The sequence below is a fragment of the Girardinichthys multiradiatus genome, chromosome 18 (assembly GCF_021462225.1).
Source record: "Girardinichthys multiradiatus isolate DD_20200921_A chromosome 18, DD_fGirMul_XY1, whole genome shotgun sequence".
Taxonomy (NCBI): Eukaryota; Metazoa; Chordata; class Actinopteri; order Cyprinodontiformes; family Goodeidae; genus Girardinichthys; species Girardinichthys multiradiatus.
In genome coordinates this window covers 6,899,521-6,917,551 of record NC_061810.1, presented here as the reverse complement: position 1 = coordinate 6,917,551, position 18,031 = coordinate 6,899,521, and the positions used below count along the sequence as shown (strand labels likewise).

At 40.3% G+C, this 18,031-nt stretch overlaps 1 protein-coding gene across 1 annotated transcript; it reads left to right on the top strand.

Moving 5' to 3' along the window:
- Nucleotides 1-3,519: 3,519 nt before the first annotated feature.
- On the top strand, nucleotides 3,520-15,907 carry coq8b (coenzyme Q8B). The gene is made up of 16 exons (XM_047392794.1): nucleotides 3,520-3,660; nucleotides 4,142-4,323; nucleotides 4,420-4,570; nucleotides 5,544-5,731; nucleotides 6,113-6,179; nucleotides 9,139-9,213; nucleotides 9,497-9,616; nucleotides 9,712-9,797; nucleotides 9,876-10,016; nucleotides 10,104-10,185; nucleotides 12,018-12,111; nucleotides 12,357-12,498; nucleotides 13,454-13,561; nucleotides 13,665-13,730; nucleotides 14,239-14,325; nucleotides 14,894-15,907. Coding segments are annotated over exons 1-16 (1,896 nt in total). The 5' UTR covers nucleotides 3,520-3,659; the 3' UTR covers nucleotides 15,200-15,907.
- Nucleotides 15,908-18,031: the final 2,124 nt, after the last annotated feature.

Here is an 18,031-nt window from a genome sequence, read left to right as displayed (position 1 = left end):
TCCACAAATTTTGATTCAGATTTCACCCCAAACCATTTGTTTTTCTCTTGATGAAGACACCCTTTTCACGTGGATGTTTGCTTGATCTTACTGCAATGCTGGAAAAAATGAACTCTTCTCAATTTCTATTTTTTTTCAAACAACTGAAGGTTTTGGATAAAAATTGACTCTGGAACTATTCCTAATTTGTTTAAAAAGAACTTCCATCTGATGCAGAGTTATCCCATGCATGATGCTGCCACTACCATGTTTCACTGTGAGTATGGTGTTCTTTTGATGATACTCAGCACAGTTTTTTTTCTGTCTAACAAACGTTTTGGAGTGTGGCTACAGCAGACAGTAACACAATACTCTTCAAGGTTTTGGGAGGCCTGGATGTTTTACCACTTAGTCCAGACATCCGAAGAATACAGAAGAATGTTGTTGTTGTTGAAACAGAAACCCAAACACCATTAAGCAGAAATTGCTGCAGCTTTTTAATGTTGCTGTGGTCTCTGGGTTCTTGGCAGTCTCCCTGACCACTTTGCCTTTTTTTAAATCAAGTTTGGATTAAAAAAAATCCTATTTTCCCCTATTTTTCTGTAATTATCAGTAACTATCTGCACATTACCATGGAGCATAATCCTCCATCCCCAACAGATCCGTTTCTGTTTTTCAGTTGAGTTGAAAAGGATATGTGCTACTTTAAAGATGGAAAAGGTATCAAAATGATTCATCATGGTCTTGATTTTTATAGCACAAAAGCCTTGAATTTTACTGGGGTGTGCACACTTTGACCAATATTTGTTTTTTTGTTTTTCCGAAAATTGAAGAATTTTTTCATATTTTGTCACATTTTCCAACCTGTTCCTTCATTATGTCGTAACATCATGTTGTAACATTTCCCACTGCCACTGAAACCAATAGTGTTGAGTCAAGTTTCTCCTGTTTAGTTTTTGACACATTGTATTTCAGAACAAGCACACAGAGATTTGCAACGGTCATTAATGTTTCATAAAATTTCCCACCGAAAATTTTGACACCTGCTGCTGCTTTTTAGTTTGTTAATGGCAGTCTTTCAGCATCAGCTGTGAATTACTCATCTATATCTGGCTAGCTACTTATTAATTCTATCTTTGGCTTGTTACAGCATAAGAAATAGATGTAAGAAGTGGTCATGTTATGGTATGTTTTGCACAACTCCATCACAAAAAGAGTTGGATGGAAGCCAAAGTCTTAATGTCTGTCTACCAGAGGGCCACATGCCACTTCACTGTGTGCTCACACTACGTCACTGCATGCTGGAAATGATATTTTTCCATATACAGCACCTTCCAAAAGTATTCTGACAACATTCAGTCACATTTAACAACCTTCTGTGTGTTTTATTGGGATTTTTTGTGACAACCCACAGAAAGTAGTGCATAACTGTGGGGTGGAAGGAAAATGATAGATGGGTTTTTATAGACCCTTATAAATAAATTCTGAAAAGTGTGGCATGCATTTGTATTCAGCAGCTTTGAATCCAACACTTTGAGGACCACGTATGGCTGCAAGTCTTTTTGAGTTTGTTTCTAGCAGGTCTGCGCATCCAGACACTGAGTCCTTTTTCTGTTTACGTTGCAACATATCTCAAGCTAAGAAAGATCAAATGGAGAGCATCTTTGGACATTTACTGCCAAGTCGAGCTTCAGACTCTTGATTTGACCAGGTTTTAAATTTGACAAGTTCAAACAAATGGGTATTCATTGATCTAAACTATTTTGCTGTAGCTATGGGTCAATGTTTAAGTTCAAAGGACACCACTCCTAGACTCAAATCTTTTGCATTCATTTCATTTCCAGGGTCATCTTGCATTCAGCTTCATTGATCTTCCCTTCAACTTTTCTTGCTGAAGAAAAGCATTCCCGCAGCATGATGCTTCTACTACCATGTTTCACAGTGGGGGTGGTGTGTTCAAGGTGACAGTATTTGACCACATAACGTTTTGTATGTTGGTCAAAAAATAAAAATTTTTGTTCATTGACCAGAGCACCTTTCCCCACATACTTGCTATGTCTCCTACATTGTCAAAGTTGAAATGGTACTTAAAGGCTAAAGGCTTTCTTCAATTTGCATTTTCAGTGAAGACCAGATTTATTGATTGCACGATTAATAGTTGTCTTGTCATCAAATTCTCCCACCTGAGCTGTGGATTTCTGCAGCTCCTCCTGGGTAACCATGGACCTCTTGGCTGATTCTCCTTTTATTTATGAGAATATTTTAAAGTCATACCTGATTTCCCTTTCACGTCTCGGTTATCTGCTGCTTTGTATGTTTACTTTTTTAAATAACACTTGAATGCATCTAATGCACACACATTGTATTTCAATGCATTCTTCAATGCAGCAAAACGAAATAAGGTAAACTATGTGTGGATGCTTGTGGGCTGCACAGTGGCGCAGTTGGTAGGCATGTTGCCTTGCAACAAAAAGGTCCTGGATTCGATTCCCCAGGAGAAAACTTTCTGCATGTGTGGGTTCTCTCCGGGTATTCTGCACATCCAAAAACAGGACTGTTAGGTTAATTGGTTTCTCTAAAACCTATTTATTGGTTTTAGAGATTGATTAATCTACACCCAAAGCAACATACTGAATTTTTACACTATTACTTCCTTTTTTATATAGCTTGTGTAGCTATTTCTAAATACTAAAAATATATATTTACAGGAGTAATGATAAGTGACAAATTTTGTAATTTTGTAGGACTGCGCAAACCACAACCCACGATGCATCTAGTGATTATTAGATACATTCACCTTTAGTTTGACCACTCTTAAGTTATTTTCAAGGACAAATAGTCTCCAAAACAGCTCCTAACTTTAAAATTTCCTGCTACAGTTCTGGATTTTTATTACACCATATCCTATGAACCTAAAACATTTTCCCATCATAAATTATTTCACATCATAAGTGTCTCTTGTCTCTGGATTCAGAACTCATCTCCATCACGCTCAGTAATGGGTCTCCTCAAAGTTGTGTGTTAGGTCCATTGCTGCTCTTGTAGTTAACACACAACTATGGATCCACACACGAGGCAGAACTGGTCATTACGTTTGAAGTACTGGGTCTGAATTATACAAATGAAGAATCTATGTACAAGTGGGAAGTCAAACAGCAAGAGGCCTGTTGTAGAGATATCCTTCCCAGTCTCTCTACTCTGCCACGTAAAAACCGTCCAGAAAAACAGAAAAAATATAAATTATGGCAGATTTTAGAGAGATGGAGGGACATGATGGTAATACCAGGAAGCTTGTGAAAAATAACCCTGCGCATCTCTCGTTTGGTAACTGCATCTCAAAGCACGTGTAAGTAGTGTAGTAACCCTCCTCCGAAAAGATAACACCTCTTCACCCTCAGTGGTGGTTTTTTTCTGCTTTGACCCGCCCTTGGTTAAACACGATTGGCCAATTAGTTCCAGCTGCGGTTCTGTCATCCACTATTTTGTGCTATTATTGGTCAAAGTTTTATACCTGTCGTTTCGTAAGCAAAAGCCCGCCCATCTAAAACCATGATTGGACCTTAGTTCAATCTGTTATCGGTTAACTTCCGGGTGTCGTGTGTCGTTGTAAAACAGACTCCAAAGAGCTGCTGAAAGGGCATCCACCGAGAGAAGACTGGAGAACGATTCTGTTCAATAACAGTGAGTCCCAGGCAGGGTGTAACAGTGCAGCGTTTTTCACCGAGACTATAGAACCTCGGATTTAACTTTGTAGCCGCTAGCTTGTCGTTTTTAGCACCGTTCAGTTGCAGCTCCGTAGGTTGGCTCGAGTTCATCCAGGAGATAAACACCGAACACAGAGCTCGTTATAATGTTCCTGGATGTTTACGATGATGATGAGTATTGGCAAAGAATTTTAATTCACCAGTATGAGATAAACACGTGGGTGTGACGCATGTCTAGTAACTTGTTTACAAAGATAAAGCCAAGGTTAAACCTCCAGCAAGGGTTTGCATTTCTATGTTAAAAGCCTCTAATTTTGATTGATAAATATTTCTCTTGTACTTAAAATTGTATGGTCCTTCCAGTCTAGGTTAAATCTGGTAAAGAACTTTGTCTGATCTGTTTGGCCATTTCAAACCATCCTACCTTATGTCATTCGCCCCCTTCTGTGTGTCTGAAGTGATGCTGTCAGAGGTCCTGCAGGTGCTGCGTGGGGCTGGTAAAGTGGGCTCTGCGCTGGTCACCACCCAGGGAGAGCAGCTCAGATTAATGGCCTGCAACTCCTCTGTGGGTGCAGGCCTCAAAGCTGCTCAGGATGTGGCCGAAGGGCTGGTGGCCACTTTTATGGGCAGCACCGATAAGGTGAGTGTAATAAGCTGTCAATGACTTTGGGACAGAAGGAAGGTTTCACTGAACGGTCTAAATGCTGCCTGTGATGTTTTTGTGTGCGCACTGAAGTCTATAAAGGAAGACGTGTTTCCGGATGCAGAAGGCTGGGAGAATATGGACCCAGATGAAGCAGCCAAATGGGCGGTGGGATCCGAGTTCGCCCCTGGAGCTGCAGAGCAAAGCCATGGAGGAGTAGGACCGACTGCAGGAATGCATACAGGTATTATCATGCCAAGTTTATGGCACTGAGGGAATCTCAAAAAAGCTTGCTAAACATTTAAACCATGTATTTATAAGGGAAATTGTACAGCGATAAATGGGCAAAAACTAAGAAATGTGCCAAGTTTAAGTACTTGTATACATATGCATGTTTGTTTTGAACTTGATCTAAATACCATATTTTAATGCAGAAAATTAGTCATACTTTTATTAATACTGGACAACATAATGTACCAAATAGATGAGTTTGAGTCCCTGTGTTATCCATTAATTACTAAATGACTGCCCCTCTCCTCTTTAATGGAGATCTGACACTGGAAACCAGCAAACCGCAGGGCAACTTTCCTTTTCACTGTTCTCACAATGTTTTCAGCTGTATTTCAGGATGCATGGACTATTATTTCCACTGGCAGTGACTTTGAGCAAGTTTCTTTGAAAATGATGTAGTTATTCTTTTTCTCACTTTAGAATAGGCCTGAACCAGTTGAAAACGTCTCAATAGTTTGAGAACCTTAGGTAAAAATGTCATTGTTTGCCAGAATCATGTAAGCCTGAAGATCAAGGCCACTCAGTGTGGATGTTCAGTCTTGTCTGCTCCACAAAGATACATTTTTGTGTTTAATCACCCTGGCCATTTTGCTGTAGAGTGGTAGCGGGCCTTTCCCCAGAGACTCAGCCTTTCATGGTTTTTCTTCCAGTGGTTTTACTCTCCTGCTGCCAGCATGGTGTTGAAATATTACTGACAAGTACTTGGTGAACATAAACTCTCTGTTCCTCGTCTTTATGAGCCTTTAAATGTCCATCAATGCGTAGTGCAGCATGTTCTTTTTTCTGTGGAAGGAACATGCATCAGTTTGTTACAGGCTGATTACAGGCTAAACAAGCAGAGGGACCAAAGTTATCACCTTCATTTGTGGATCTGTACTATAAAACATTCCTGTTTCCTCCTATGTCTGGAACTCTTCCTGGTCCAGGCACGGCTCCAGGTGGAACAGGCTGGCCAGGACAGAACACGTGCTTCCTGCACACACTCCACAGCCGTCAGCACTTCTCCTGCCAGAGGAGGTCTGTCCACGACACGGTGGTAGCCAAACTCACGCCAGAGGACATCAAGAAAGCCAGGGAGGCAAAACAAGCCCTGGTAAAACCAGTCAGACAGAAGGTTGGTTTAAAAACTGCCTACACTGTAGATCGCTTTGATGTTCCGCTGCACAGTTTGTAGCGTTCGGTATTTATACAGGAAAAGCTTTATCTGAGCATGCTGCTTATGAGGGAGATGATTCACTGCATGTTCTGTGCAGAACGTTTTCTCCTGGGGAGTTCTGTAATATGAAAGTACCAATGTCCTAGAGTAATGTTGGAGAGGAGTAGTACTGTTGAGCAGTAAATCTGTATTATATTGGCTTTTTTTTTATAAGGATGTTTAGTTTATCAGAGAACGCTGCGTGTGTTTCTGCCTCTTGGACGAATTCACTCACATTATTTAGCCATAATTACACTATTATGGATTACTAGTAAAAACAGTTTTCTCCACCTTTTTCAGCTGAGTGAACGTGCCAAGGAGAGGAAGGTTCCTTCAACAAGAATCAGCCGGCTCGTTAATTTTGGTGGTAAGACTGACATGTTTGGATTCGTGTTGCGTTTTCTGTTTTGGCCCCTAGAAAGGGATGGAAAGAGATGCTGTTCTTTGTTTTCCTTCTGAACTTTTAATCATAATGTTTAGATGCTACGTAAAATCTAAATAAAGCCAGAATTCCTCTGTACAGAGCCTTCCAAACATAATCCTTCCCCTTAAACTGTTTCTCATTCTGTCACAGTAAATCCACAAATTTCAATGTGTTTTCATGGGATTTTATGTGAAAGTAGTCTATTATTGTGGAGTACAAAATGTATTTAAAAAAAATGTAATAATTAGAAGCCTGAAAAGTGGGCTGTGCATTTGTATTCAGCCCCTCTAATTCAATACTTTGTAGAAGCCATTTTTCGTTGCAATTACAGCTAAAAGGTCTATATCTCTATCGGCTTTGCACACAGAGACTGAAATCACTTTCTATTTTTCCCGGCAAAACAGTTATGATCAGTCAGATTGAATTGGGAGCTTCTCCAAACTTCACTTTTCAAGTCATGCCACAGATTCACAGTTTGGCTTTTGGTCTACATTTTGACTGAACCATTCTGACACATAAATATGCTTTAATCCAAACCGTTCCATTGCAGTTCTGGCTGGTTACTTAGAGTAGTTGTCCTGCTAGAAGATGAACCCTCAACATAGTCTCATGTCTTTTGCAGCCTCTAACAGGATTTTTCTGATCAGCTTCCCTGCCCCTGCTGAACAAAAACACCACCACAGTATGATGCTGCCACCACCATGCACTACCATGGTGTGTTCAGGGTGATGTGCAGTGCTCGTTTCCCACCACACATAGTGTTTTGATATCCTCCACATGGAAACATTGTCAGCAGGAGCAAGACGTGAGTTTATAGAAGACTGTAGCTGTAAGTGTCGAGTGAGTTTTATATGGGAAGAAACTTGTGCCATCAGAAACTGAATTTGAATTTCTCAGACTGAATCAATATTTGTGGAATTTGAAATGAAATGAATTGGTTTGAAACTGAATTCATTTGCTCTGAAAATGTATTTTGTTGAACTGAAAATTCAGTTTCAGTACTTTTTACTTTCAGTTCTAAAATTCAGTTTTTTGTGTCACACATCCGGGTCCTTGAAGCCACAGTTTAATCAAACACAGATTCACCGATTCACGGATGTCATTCACTATTGCTGCGTCCAAATTGAGGGGCTGCATTCTTTGAAGGACGCATTTGTTGGCCGATTACGTCATTGTGAGGCAATGAAGTCTACAGCTTCGCAGGCTCCTCCAAATAGGGCCGACAAATGCGTCCTTCTTTTCCCCAGGTATGAAGGATGGGTCCGGTGTATCCTTCGTGGTCCACCCTATCCCATGATTCATTGCGAGTCAAAGTAGATTGTGCTAACGGAAGTAGCAAAGCCTGAAGGAGAGGGAAAAGCTGTGAACAAAGTTGGATATATTGCGCTTTCTGTGAAACAAAATGAACTTGTTTTTAGACTAGGATGTAGCTGTGTAAACCTGAAATATCTGCTCGGTTTATCGAGATTTCGCTTAATTCCACACGTGCTCCGACGTGTTCTGAGACATCCGCTTCTGCTGCCCTGACACCGGGCTCACAGCCGGCGCACAGCTGACCGGGGGGTTGAGGTGTAATGAACCCCGAGAGAACAGCTGACTCCCGGCATGTTGTTTTCAAGCTCCTGCTGGGTTTCCCCAATGGATGGAAGTTAAACACAGATATAATTCATTCAGATGATATCTAATGTTGATGTTTGGTTCTTTTATTTTTATGCTCTACAAATAAACTGATTTAAACGTTGTTCCTAAAGTTAATATGTTAGTGTTTAAATTGTTACATTTTTACAAATAGATTTTCACATTTTTTTATCTATAAACACAAACCTTTAACAATTTAAATGGCTGAATAATGAACAAGATTATAAAACAAGAAAATAAGCCATTAGGGCTCCATTTGTTTGGCTTCACAGCTCTGTGCTTCACGCTTTCACTGTTGCTAGGCAACATAAGTTACGCTGAGGTAAAGGCAGGGGAAACGCAGACCGACGTAACACCGGCCGCACCATGCTGATCTGGCATGTTTAGCTAATAGCTACAGGTAGCATAAGTGTTGCTGTTTGACCATCATTTGTTTACATGATTTCTTATAGATGCTCACGTGAGTTGGTGATGGACATCCGCTAAGCTCATGTAGCTGCACTGCTGCAGCTCAACATGCCGTAAAGGAAGTTGAACCTGATGTGAAACGTAAATCGATGAATCTGTGTTTGAAAGCTATCCTCAAGGACCCTGATGTGTGACACAAAAACTCAATTTTAGAACAGAAAGTGAAAGAAGGCAAACTGAATTTTCAAAACAACGAAATACATTTTCAATGCAAGTTTAAAACCACTAAATTCAGTTTTCAAACCAATAAATTCAGCTTCAAACCGTTAAATTCAGTTTCAAATTAATGCATTTAATTTTAAATTACACAAATACAGATTCAGTCTGACAAATTCTAATTCAGTTTCTGATGGCACAAGTTTCTTCCCATAGTTTTAGCTTCAGAGACCAATGGTAAAGCTTTGGGCGTTCTAGGTGACATAAAAAATATATTTTATTTATATTACATGACATTGATTTTAATATACATCAATGAAATCTAGATCAACAACCGCCCAATTTTAAATGACTCTGAATGGCGTCGGAGATTAAAAATCAGGACATCAATACTTGCAGTATACATAGTCTACACATTGTATTACTATATAATGTATATTCCTGTAGACAAAAGCTGGCAAAGTGCTGCCCATGCTTGATGACAAACAAGTGCTAGTAAAGTTTCTTTCCAGATTTTAAAAACCTTTGTAAAGAATATTTGAAGTATGCTTGTACTCTTCAGACAGAAACATCAGGTGCACTTTCTTGATGCAGCTTTTAAATGTTCTTGAGTATAAAATGTCGTTTCTTCGTGCTGCAGGACTGGCTGTCGGACTGGGCATTGGTGCCATTGCAGAGGTGGCCAAACAGTCACTGGGAGGGAAGCAAAAAGGAGGTGAAGACATTCTCACTTCTCTGTGTGGCCTTCTCTCTGTCGTGGGACATTTCACAGATTCAGCAGATTAATGGAAAGCAGTTGGGCTGGTGTTGGTTCTAGCAGTTTAACAAGCCTTAGATCTGTTTATCAATCACTCAGAGTTGAGCTTTGTGGGAGCCGCAGCTTTCTTTCAGGTCATACTTAAAAAATAACAGTTAAATTGTTGAGTGCCATATGTTTTTAGTATGTGGTTTCTAATATATCTCACATGAAGGTTTGTCTGTTCCTGTGGTGTCTGCAGACATGAGTGCCCTGATGGACTCACCCTTCCTGTCGGAGGCCAACGCTGAGAGAATCGTCAACACGCTGTGTAAGGTTCGTGGAGCAGCTCTGAAGATAGGCCAGATGCTCAGCATACAAGGTACCCACCTTCACAGCTTCACTGTGAAAATCTGCTCATGTGTCCTCACAGTCAGAGAGTCGTCTTCCAACCTCGCATGTTTTCCTTGTTCTTAGACAACTCCTTCATCAACCCTCAGCTGCAGAAGATCTTTGAGAGAGTCCGGCAGAGCGCAGATTTCATGCCCACGTGGCAGATGAACGTAAGCACGATCTGTCCCTGGCACAGATGTACATGGACTGATGAATCAAGTGAATCATATGTGTTTCTGACTGAGTAGAAAGTCCTGGAGGAGGAACTCGGGCCAGGATGGAGAGAGAAGCTCTCATCATTTGAAGACAAACCGTTTGCTGCAGCCTCCATCGGACAGGTGCATCATGGGGTGTTGAAGGATGGAAGAGAGATTGCCATGAAGATCCAGGTAGGGAACAGTTCACACACAGATGCAATATTTTTTCCCTCCTGTGTTTGCCTTATTTAAACTATTTTATTCTCATATCCATCCCAGTACCCTGGAGTAGCAGAGAGCATCCAAAGTGACATAGACAACCTGATGTCAGTGCTGAGGATGAGTGTGGCGCTGCCAGAAGGTAATGGCTGCATGGTTATTTGGTCCGCTTGTCTTCACTGGGCCTCCACAAACCTTAAAGTTATGTGTCCGTTCAGCCTGAATGCTGCTAAAAACGTCTGAGAACAGAAAGCAATCATTCATTATAAAAGGAAAACGCAGATAAAATGGAACACGGTCACCCTGCCAGACTGTCAGTGTTTAAAACTCTCATTGAGATTACGTTTAATTGACAGATAGCCTCAGCTCCGGTCTTACACAACCTCTTAGGTGAACCGTTCTGATGAACAGGAACACATTGAGTCCAGCAGGTCCAGTAAACAGAGCAGGCGTGGTGGCCACTCTTGGTCTGCTTGGACTGGGGCTCGGACGCATCAGGCGCCCGGAGTTGCCATTTCAAAAGCCATCTTCTTCATGGCAGTGAAAGGCCCCATGGCTGGGTCCAACACATGTTATTCTCCATTGAAAATGACTGTAGTCCATAATTTATCCAGATTCTTTCTCCCATTTTCAACTAACATTCACGGTACTAATTGCTTTTATTTCCTGGAGATTCCTATAAACGGTGGACATTACTTTAAATCCTGCATTTGGAATATAAACATTATCAGGACTTTCAGAAAGTCCTTTTTAAATTCCTGAACAGCAAAATGATTTATTAAACATGTTCATTTTTAGATGTGTGTAAATTGCTCAAAGACCCAGGATTTAATAAGTAGAAAATGCAGTTTAACCTACTCGCCCAGCCCTGAAAACCAACATCAAGCTTATTAGAGGTGAGATCAAATGGGCAGCGACTAAATCTTTTAATAAGTAAGCTGTTTAGTCACATACTTGGGAGGCTCTGGATCAAGTTGCCCCTTTCCCAGTTCATCCACCTATTTCTACTCAGTTCTTACATTTTATCCCTTCCTACTTTCATTTCAGACCTTTGAACATAGCCATTGTCTTAGGATTTCATTATTTTTATGAATTAAAAAGATAAATAATCCTAAAGATTCTCAGATCTCATGCTTTAATGGAATTAACTTAATTAAATTAATGCTGAGGAAATTTATATTTCAAACAAATGTGGTTCTCCGTCCGAGTTGAGCCAGTTGACCCTTATCAAACATGACGGCTTATGACCATCGATGCAAATAAAATAGCTGGGCGACCTCCTAACTGTAGGTGTTGCTTTTTGGCGTCACATGACCACAATTCCTTACAGTAGAATATGACAAGATGATAAAGTTAATTAAATTCATCACTTTTCAAAGTCGGTATGAAAGGAACCAGACATATCCTGAAGATAAAAAGTTCCTTTTTGCACAAGAAAACTCGAGCACAACAAGACCTAAAGTGCAGATGCACCATGGCGACATGGTGAAACAACCAGCACGCTGCGTAGGAACGTAGAGAGCATCACGCCAAAGCTGAATCTTTTACCACTCGGTGACAGGTTCTTCGAAACATCCCGTTTCTTTCTGAACTTCCTCCTGGACCTTAAAACGACCACCAAAGTTCTTACATGCAGAGAAAAACTTAAAATAAAGCATTTTCCTTCTCTTGGTTTGAGCTTATCGACTGAAGTGAAATGGTAAAACTAAAATAACTTTATGTAAAAGACTTTTTATTTCTAATTGATTGTCATAGTTACAATTGACCATGAGGTGGTGCTATAGTTGTAGATAGTGCCAGCTGTCTAGCAATACTCTATGGTTTTATTGGGTTTGATCCCCTTTAACCTTTTTATATGTGAAACTAAGAGAACCTAAAAGAGTCCAGAGACCTTCTCTACAGCTCCACACACATCATTTGAAACTCCATGTTAAACCATGAGGTTAAGCTGAGTTTTGCACCATTTGTTCACAGGTCTGTTTGCAGACAGCAGCTTGGAAGTTCTCCAGAAAGAGCTGGCGTGGGAGTGCGACTATAAGAGGGAAGCAGAGTGCGCCAAGAAGTTCAGGTAACTGTATACGTCTTTAGCCACAAACCGCTTTGGTAGCACACAGACTGTATATGATGCCAAGGAAAACCACATTTACGGACCCTGCTGTGACTATGCAGCTACTGTTAAGTTAAAGAGTGGTTTTGCTGTCACAATTGGAGTCTGAGTGCTTTATCACTGGTTTAACATGATTTCCATTCTGTGAATCATTGAACAGACTTTTCATTTTCTCTATAACTGGAAAATGTGTGTCTGGCCTCTAGATCACTGCTGCAGGGAGACCCGTCTTTCCAGGTCCCAGAGGTAATCGATGAGTTGTCAGCACGCAGGGTGCTATCCATGGAACTGGTGCAAGGAGTTCCTCTGGATCGCTGCATAGACTTGGATCAGGAAACAAGGAATCAGGTACAGTTTGACTCAAGAACCACATGGATGCTAGGTATTGTGGTTGAGGATTTGTACTTTTCTTTTTTTGCCAAAATGTAAAATATTAGCAAGGTTACAGTGATCACTAGGATCTCTACATTTGCTTTTTGCATGTCAACAAAGAGGTAATCTGAACATATTCTGCCCTCTAATCGATGAGGTAACTTTTTTCAAAAGCTGTTTTTTAATCGAAGTTGTGATTTGTTAAATCAGAAATCAGTTTTATTTACATAGCTCCCGTTAACAATGTGTCATCTTGATGCATTTATGAGAAATTTGGTTCCATTTAAGTTCTTATTATACAGAAATGCATCAATCAAATTAATACCAATGTAATCCAGTCCTACAGACAGATTAGATTCAGTCACACACAGATTAGTATGCTGCTAAATGAATAAGAAACATGTTAAGTCTAATTCAGTTTATGATGCAAATAATGCAAAATGATCTATGTAAGGAAGCCCAGCCAATTACATTGAGTCATTCTACACCAGCATGCAGCAGATATTTCAGAATAACGAAGTCAGACTGCAAACTCAAACCTTTTTCAATACGCAGTTATCTTTTTCTAGACTTATGCAGACCTGGAAAATTTCAGACCAGCACATTTCAGACTTTTCCAGTGTTTTTAAGGTTTTGTAGGAATCCTGCTTAAAGTATATGCTTTAGGAAATCAATGACAAATAATGTTGAATCTACTTCTTCAGTAAATATGTTAAAGAATGTAGAAACATTTATTTTAAACTTTTGAAATAATTTGACACATTTGTATAAATATTTTTTTTTTCTCCTAAGGCTTTTGTAAAATCGTCTTTGAAAATCGTTGACACTGACATTTCAGATCGCTCCAGAGATTAAACACTTTGCTGCGTTGCCTCGTGACAGATAACCATCGGAACGATATAGAAATAAATCCATTATCTGGTCACTGCAGATCTGTTTCAACATCCTGCAGTTGTGTCTGAGGGAGCTGTTTGAGTTCAAGTTCATGCAGACCGATCCAAACTGGGCCAACTTCTTTTACAACTCTGAAACCAACAAGGTGAGGAATCTGCATGTTTACTACAAAGGAACTTGTTAAACTTGACCTGCTCTGATATCCTCATCCTATGCACCATGATTCCTAACCCTGATCTTCTCTGCAGGTCATCCTCTTAGACTTTGGGGCATGCAGAGGTTACCCAGAAACTTTCACAGATGACTACATCCAGGTATGTTGACTGTTTTGAGTCTCATTGCATGATTTATGACGGAAGAATTGCCGCGAATAATTCAACAGTGAAGATTTCTGGGATAACATGGCGACAGTGGTGGGGGTTCGTCCTGTAACCTGTGGGTTGCCGGTTCATTTCCCCGCTATGTCTGTCTCAGTTGCTTCACCCGCCTTACCTGCTGATGGTGGTCAGAGGGCTCGGTGGCACCTGTGTATAGCAGCCTCACATCTGACAGTCTGCCCCAAGGCAGACTGCCACAGCTGCCCTGTACCTGCCCAGGGCATCTGCCCACTGTCAGTATGTGAATGTGTGTACGAATGGGTGGATGACTGATTATAATGTAAAGCGCTTTGGGATCTGTGTGGACTTGATAATGTGTTATACAAGTGCAGGCCATTTACTATTTACCATTTGGCTACCCAGAAACCTCATCCATGGAAATTTGCGGCTGCTAACTGCACAAATAGTTGTTTCTGTTTCCCAATGATTGATTTTATGTGTCCAGGTGGTTTATGCAGCCTCTGTTGGCGATCGGGACACTGTTCTGTCCAAATCTACAGATCTGAAGTTCCTGACAGGCTTTGAGACCAAGGTGGGGTATTCTGCTGAGCTCGTTTATTCGTTCTATCTAATCTGGCTTTTCTTATTTGTACTCTCTGTTTTTGATGTTATTTCCTTCTTTTCTAACTTTATTCATCAGTGTATTACTGAATGATTCCTGTGGAAAAAATAACTATTATTAAGATACAGCACCTGAGTGCCGCTTTGTGTAATTTAATCTCAGTGTAAATCAGAGGTTTGTTGGAGAGCATTAGTGAAAAAACAGCATCTGGAATGCTTTAGATCCAAGCATATTCATGTCTTGGAATGGCCTACTCAAAGTCCAGACTGAAATCAATCTGAGGATTTGTGGCAAAACATGAAAACTGATGTTCATAGATGCAGTCAGTCCAATCTTAATGAGCTTAAACTAATTTGCAAAGGTGAATGGGCAAAGATGTCGGTGTAGAGGTACAAATCCGGTAGAGTCCAAAAGACTTGCCGCTGTGGTTCTACATTTTTCACATATCCTACTTTTTTGTTGGTCTTCCACATAAAATACAATAAATTACATCAAAGTTTGTTGCTCAACCTTAATGTTGCTTCTTGTTTACAATCAGGCCTTTAAGGATGCCCATGTTGAGGCCGTGATGATCCTTGGCGAAGCCTTCGCGTCTGCCGGGCCCTTTGACTTCAGCACACAGAACACCACGCAGCGCATCCAGAACCTCCTCCCCATCATGCTCCGCTATCGCCTCACTCCTCCCCCCGAGGAGTCCTACTCTCTCCACCGCAAGATGGCCGGCTCCTTCCTGATTTGCTCCAAGCTGAAGGCCAGCATACCCTGCAGGGACATGTTCCTGGACGTGTACAGCGCTTACATGCAGAGGAGGCAGACCGAGAGGATGGCACAGACCAGTGCCTAGACAAGCCGAGGGACGAGTGTTCCTGCCCTAAAGAAGCAAGGAACGGGGTGCTGAAAATCTGAGTTGGAAACATTGGACTGGACTCTGTCATCTATCTTCAGTATTGTGGAGATACAATGTGACCAATCTAGATCAGGTGCAACTAAGCTCCTGTAAAGACAACGATATTAGAAACTGTTGTAATGATACGCTGATTTATTATTAAAAAGTAAGATAAAAATGACTCATTTTGAGGCCTGAAAGCCTTTCAATGGCTAAACTGTGCAAAACCACCAACACAACTCCACACATTCTCTGAAGGATATGTAATGTGTTTGTCATGGCTTGAATAAGAAAAGAGGATCATTTAAAATAATTTGACAGCAGGGTCATTCATATTTCAGAACAAAACTAGAAGGTCTTCAGTCTGCACTGCTAATGATAGTCTCTCCAGAGAATATCTGATGCTGCCAAGGGCTTTTCTTTGTTGGAGGATGAGTCGGTGAACAAAGCTGTCACTTAAATGTGATGCCCGCCAGACTAGATGAGCAGATTATCAGAGGAATTAGACAGTCTAATGGAACCCTGGACATTAATGGCCCTGCATTAAAAAAGTCTACTTGGCATAAAACTCCTATGTGCTTATTTTAAACACATCACCACCATTGTCTCTGGAAAGCATATTTTCTTGCATGCTTTCTTTTCTATTAATAAAATGTAGGACTTTTATTGTGTCTTAAGTGTTGCCTTTTCTTTTTTGCAGTTGTTGGCCTCAAAAGCCTGAAAGCCAAGGTTTTCCTTCTCCCCGGATTGATCTTTCTATTTCAGCTTTTAGATCCGTCTGTGGAAACGTCACTAACTGGAGGCCATGTTTGACCCCACTGTTTTCCTGCAATTGTCTTGTATCGACATGCATAATTATAGGCTTAGATACTTAAGCCTTGAGATAATGGAGGCATTGATGGGTCAATGCCAGGTCACTGTCCAATCAAGCCATTATGAACTGTTAAAAGGAATACTGGAGGGTATTATTGCTGCATTTGATTTGTTTTGGAAGCAAGAGCTCAGATCCGGGAATAACGTCACACTACCATGTTCTCGTCAGGAACCAGTGGGATTTGCCAGTTGTGCTACTATTATTGGCAAACAAATACCATATATACCATATATATATATATATATATATATACATATATGGTATTTGAGGTGTAATTGAGACAATATTCTCACCAGATGTCAGCAACAACTCATCTAGTTCACATGTGCAAAGAGGAAAGAGATCATAGATGTCAATAAATTCTAAGGTTTTTCTTAAGCTGCTCAGGGAGCTCTAACTTCAGGGCCTGGTGTTGTGTTTCCAGTTGGGAACTTGACAAAAACCTCAGAGTACAAAGAGAACATGCCAGGAATATTAGCCATTGAAATCATTTACATTTTAATCAAACGTGCTGTCATATGGAAAGATCAGGACACCCTGTGACAGCCTTCTAATATATTTGGGCATATGGATATTTCATATCAATTTTTAACAATGCTTAAACATTTAAGTGGTATAAAGAAAAATTTAAAAAAAGTCATTTAAAAATATCTGTATTGGGAACAGTCCACTGGTGAGGAATAAATTGGGACACCCCCAGATTTGTCGATGGCTAAAATCACATACAGTCATATAGGACATAGATTTTGTCCCTGGTTTTCAGGTGCATCCCTTATTATTGTTATCATTATTAAAAGAATAGTAGACATTTTTGGCATAAACCAAATGCAGCATTCCTGGGTAAGTAACTTCTTACCAGCATGACGGTAGAGGTATCTTGGTTTGGAGATGCTTTGCTGTGGCAGGACCTTGCCAGCATTGAAACCATCACGTATCAGAGAGTCCTTAAGGAAAATTTGAGAACTTCTGTAAAAGAAAATGAAGCAGAACTGGAGCCCGCAACATGACAGAGATCCAAAACATACTAGTAGCTTCACTAAGGACTGGCTGGGAAGAAATGGAAAGTCAAAGCTCAGATATTGATCTCACTAAAATGTTGCAGGGTGATGTGAAACGGGCTTTAAATGCAAGAAACCCCTCAAACATCGGACAGCTGAAAGTAAAGAGTGGAGCAAACCTTCTTCAGACTGATGTCAGAGACAGGTTGATGGCTACAAGAAGCATCTCGCCGAAGATATTTCAACCAAAGGGGGCAGCACCTGCTATTAGGGGGAAGGTTGTCCTACCTTACTTCTTTATTGATATATTGTCCTTAATGTGTAAAATAAAGGTACATTTTGTTGTTTAACTGCAATTATTTACTTTCTTTTCCAAAGATAAACAAAAGACATTAGACATATATGGGAAGATAATATGTGAAGATTTATTAACGAATAAATTTTTCTACAAGACTGTTTAAGTTTGAAAATATTAGCCTCAGCAACAGTTAAATTCAAACATTAGCAATATTAGTTTGGTTCCAACTTCTACCTAAATATTCGGATTTAACTGAAGTTGTTGGCAGAAGAGAACAGTAAGGTGTATGTGTTTATATGGGTTGTTTTATGAATGAACATATCGACTTATAAGATTTTTGGTTTAGAAGGTTTTTGTACTTGAGCAAGAACTGAAGAACTGACTTGCATCCATCTTTCACTAGTTTTACCACAGTGCTAATGCTAAGGTCAAACATGCTAGAAACATGCTAGCAAGCTGAGTTTCTACACACTGAGGCAGTTGTTGCTCAAAAAAACAGGCGGATCATAGCTGTGGTTGTCAGGGAAACAGTTTGTATGCCACCTCTTATTAGTATTTTATCAACCTTTTATACTTTAATCACAAACCAATTCATGTTTTTGGTTTCTTTGGACATGGAG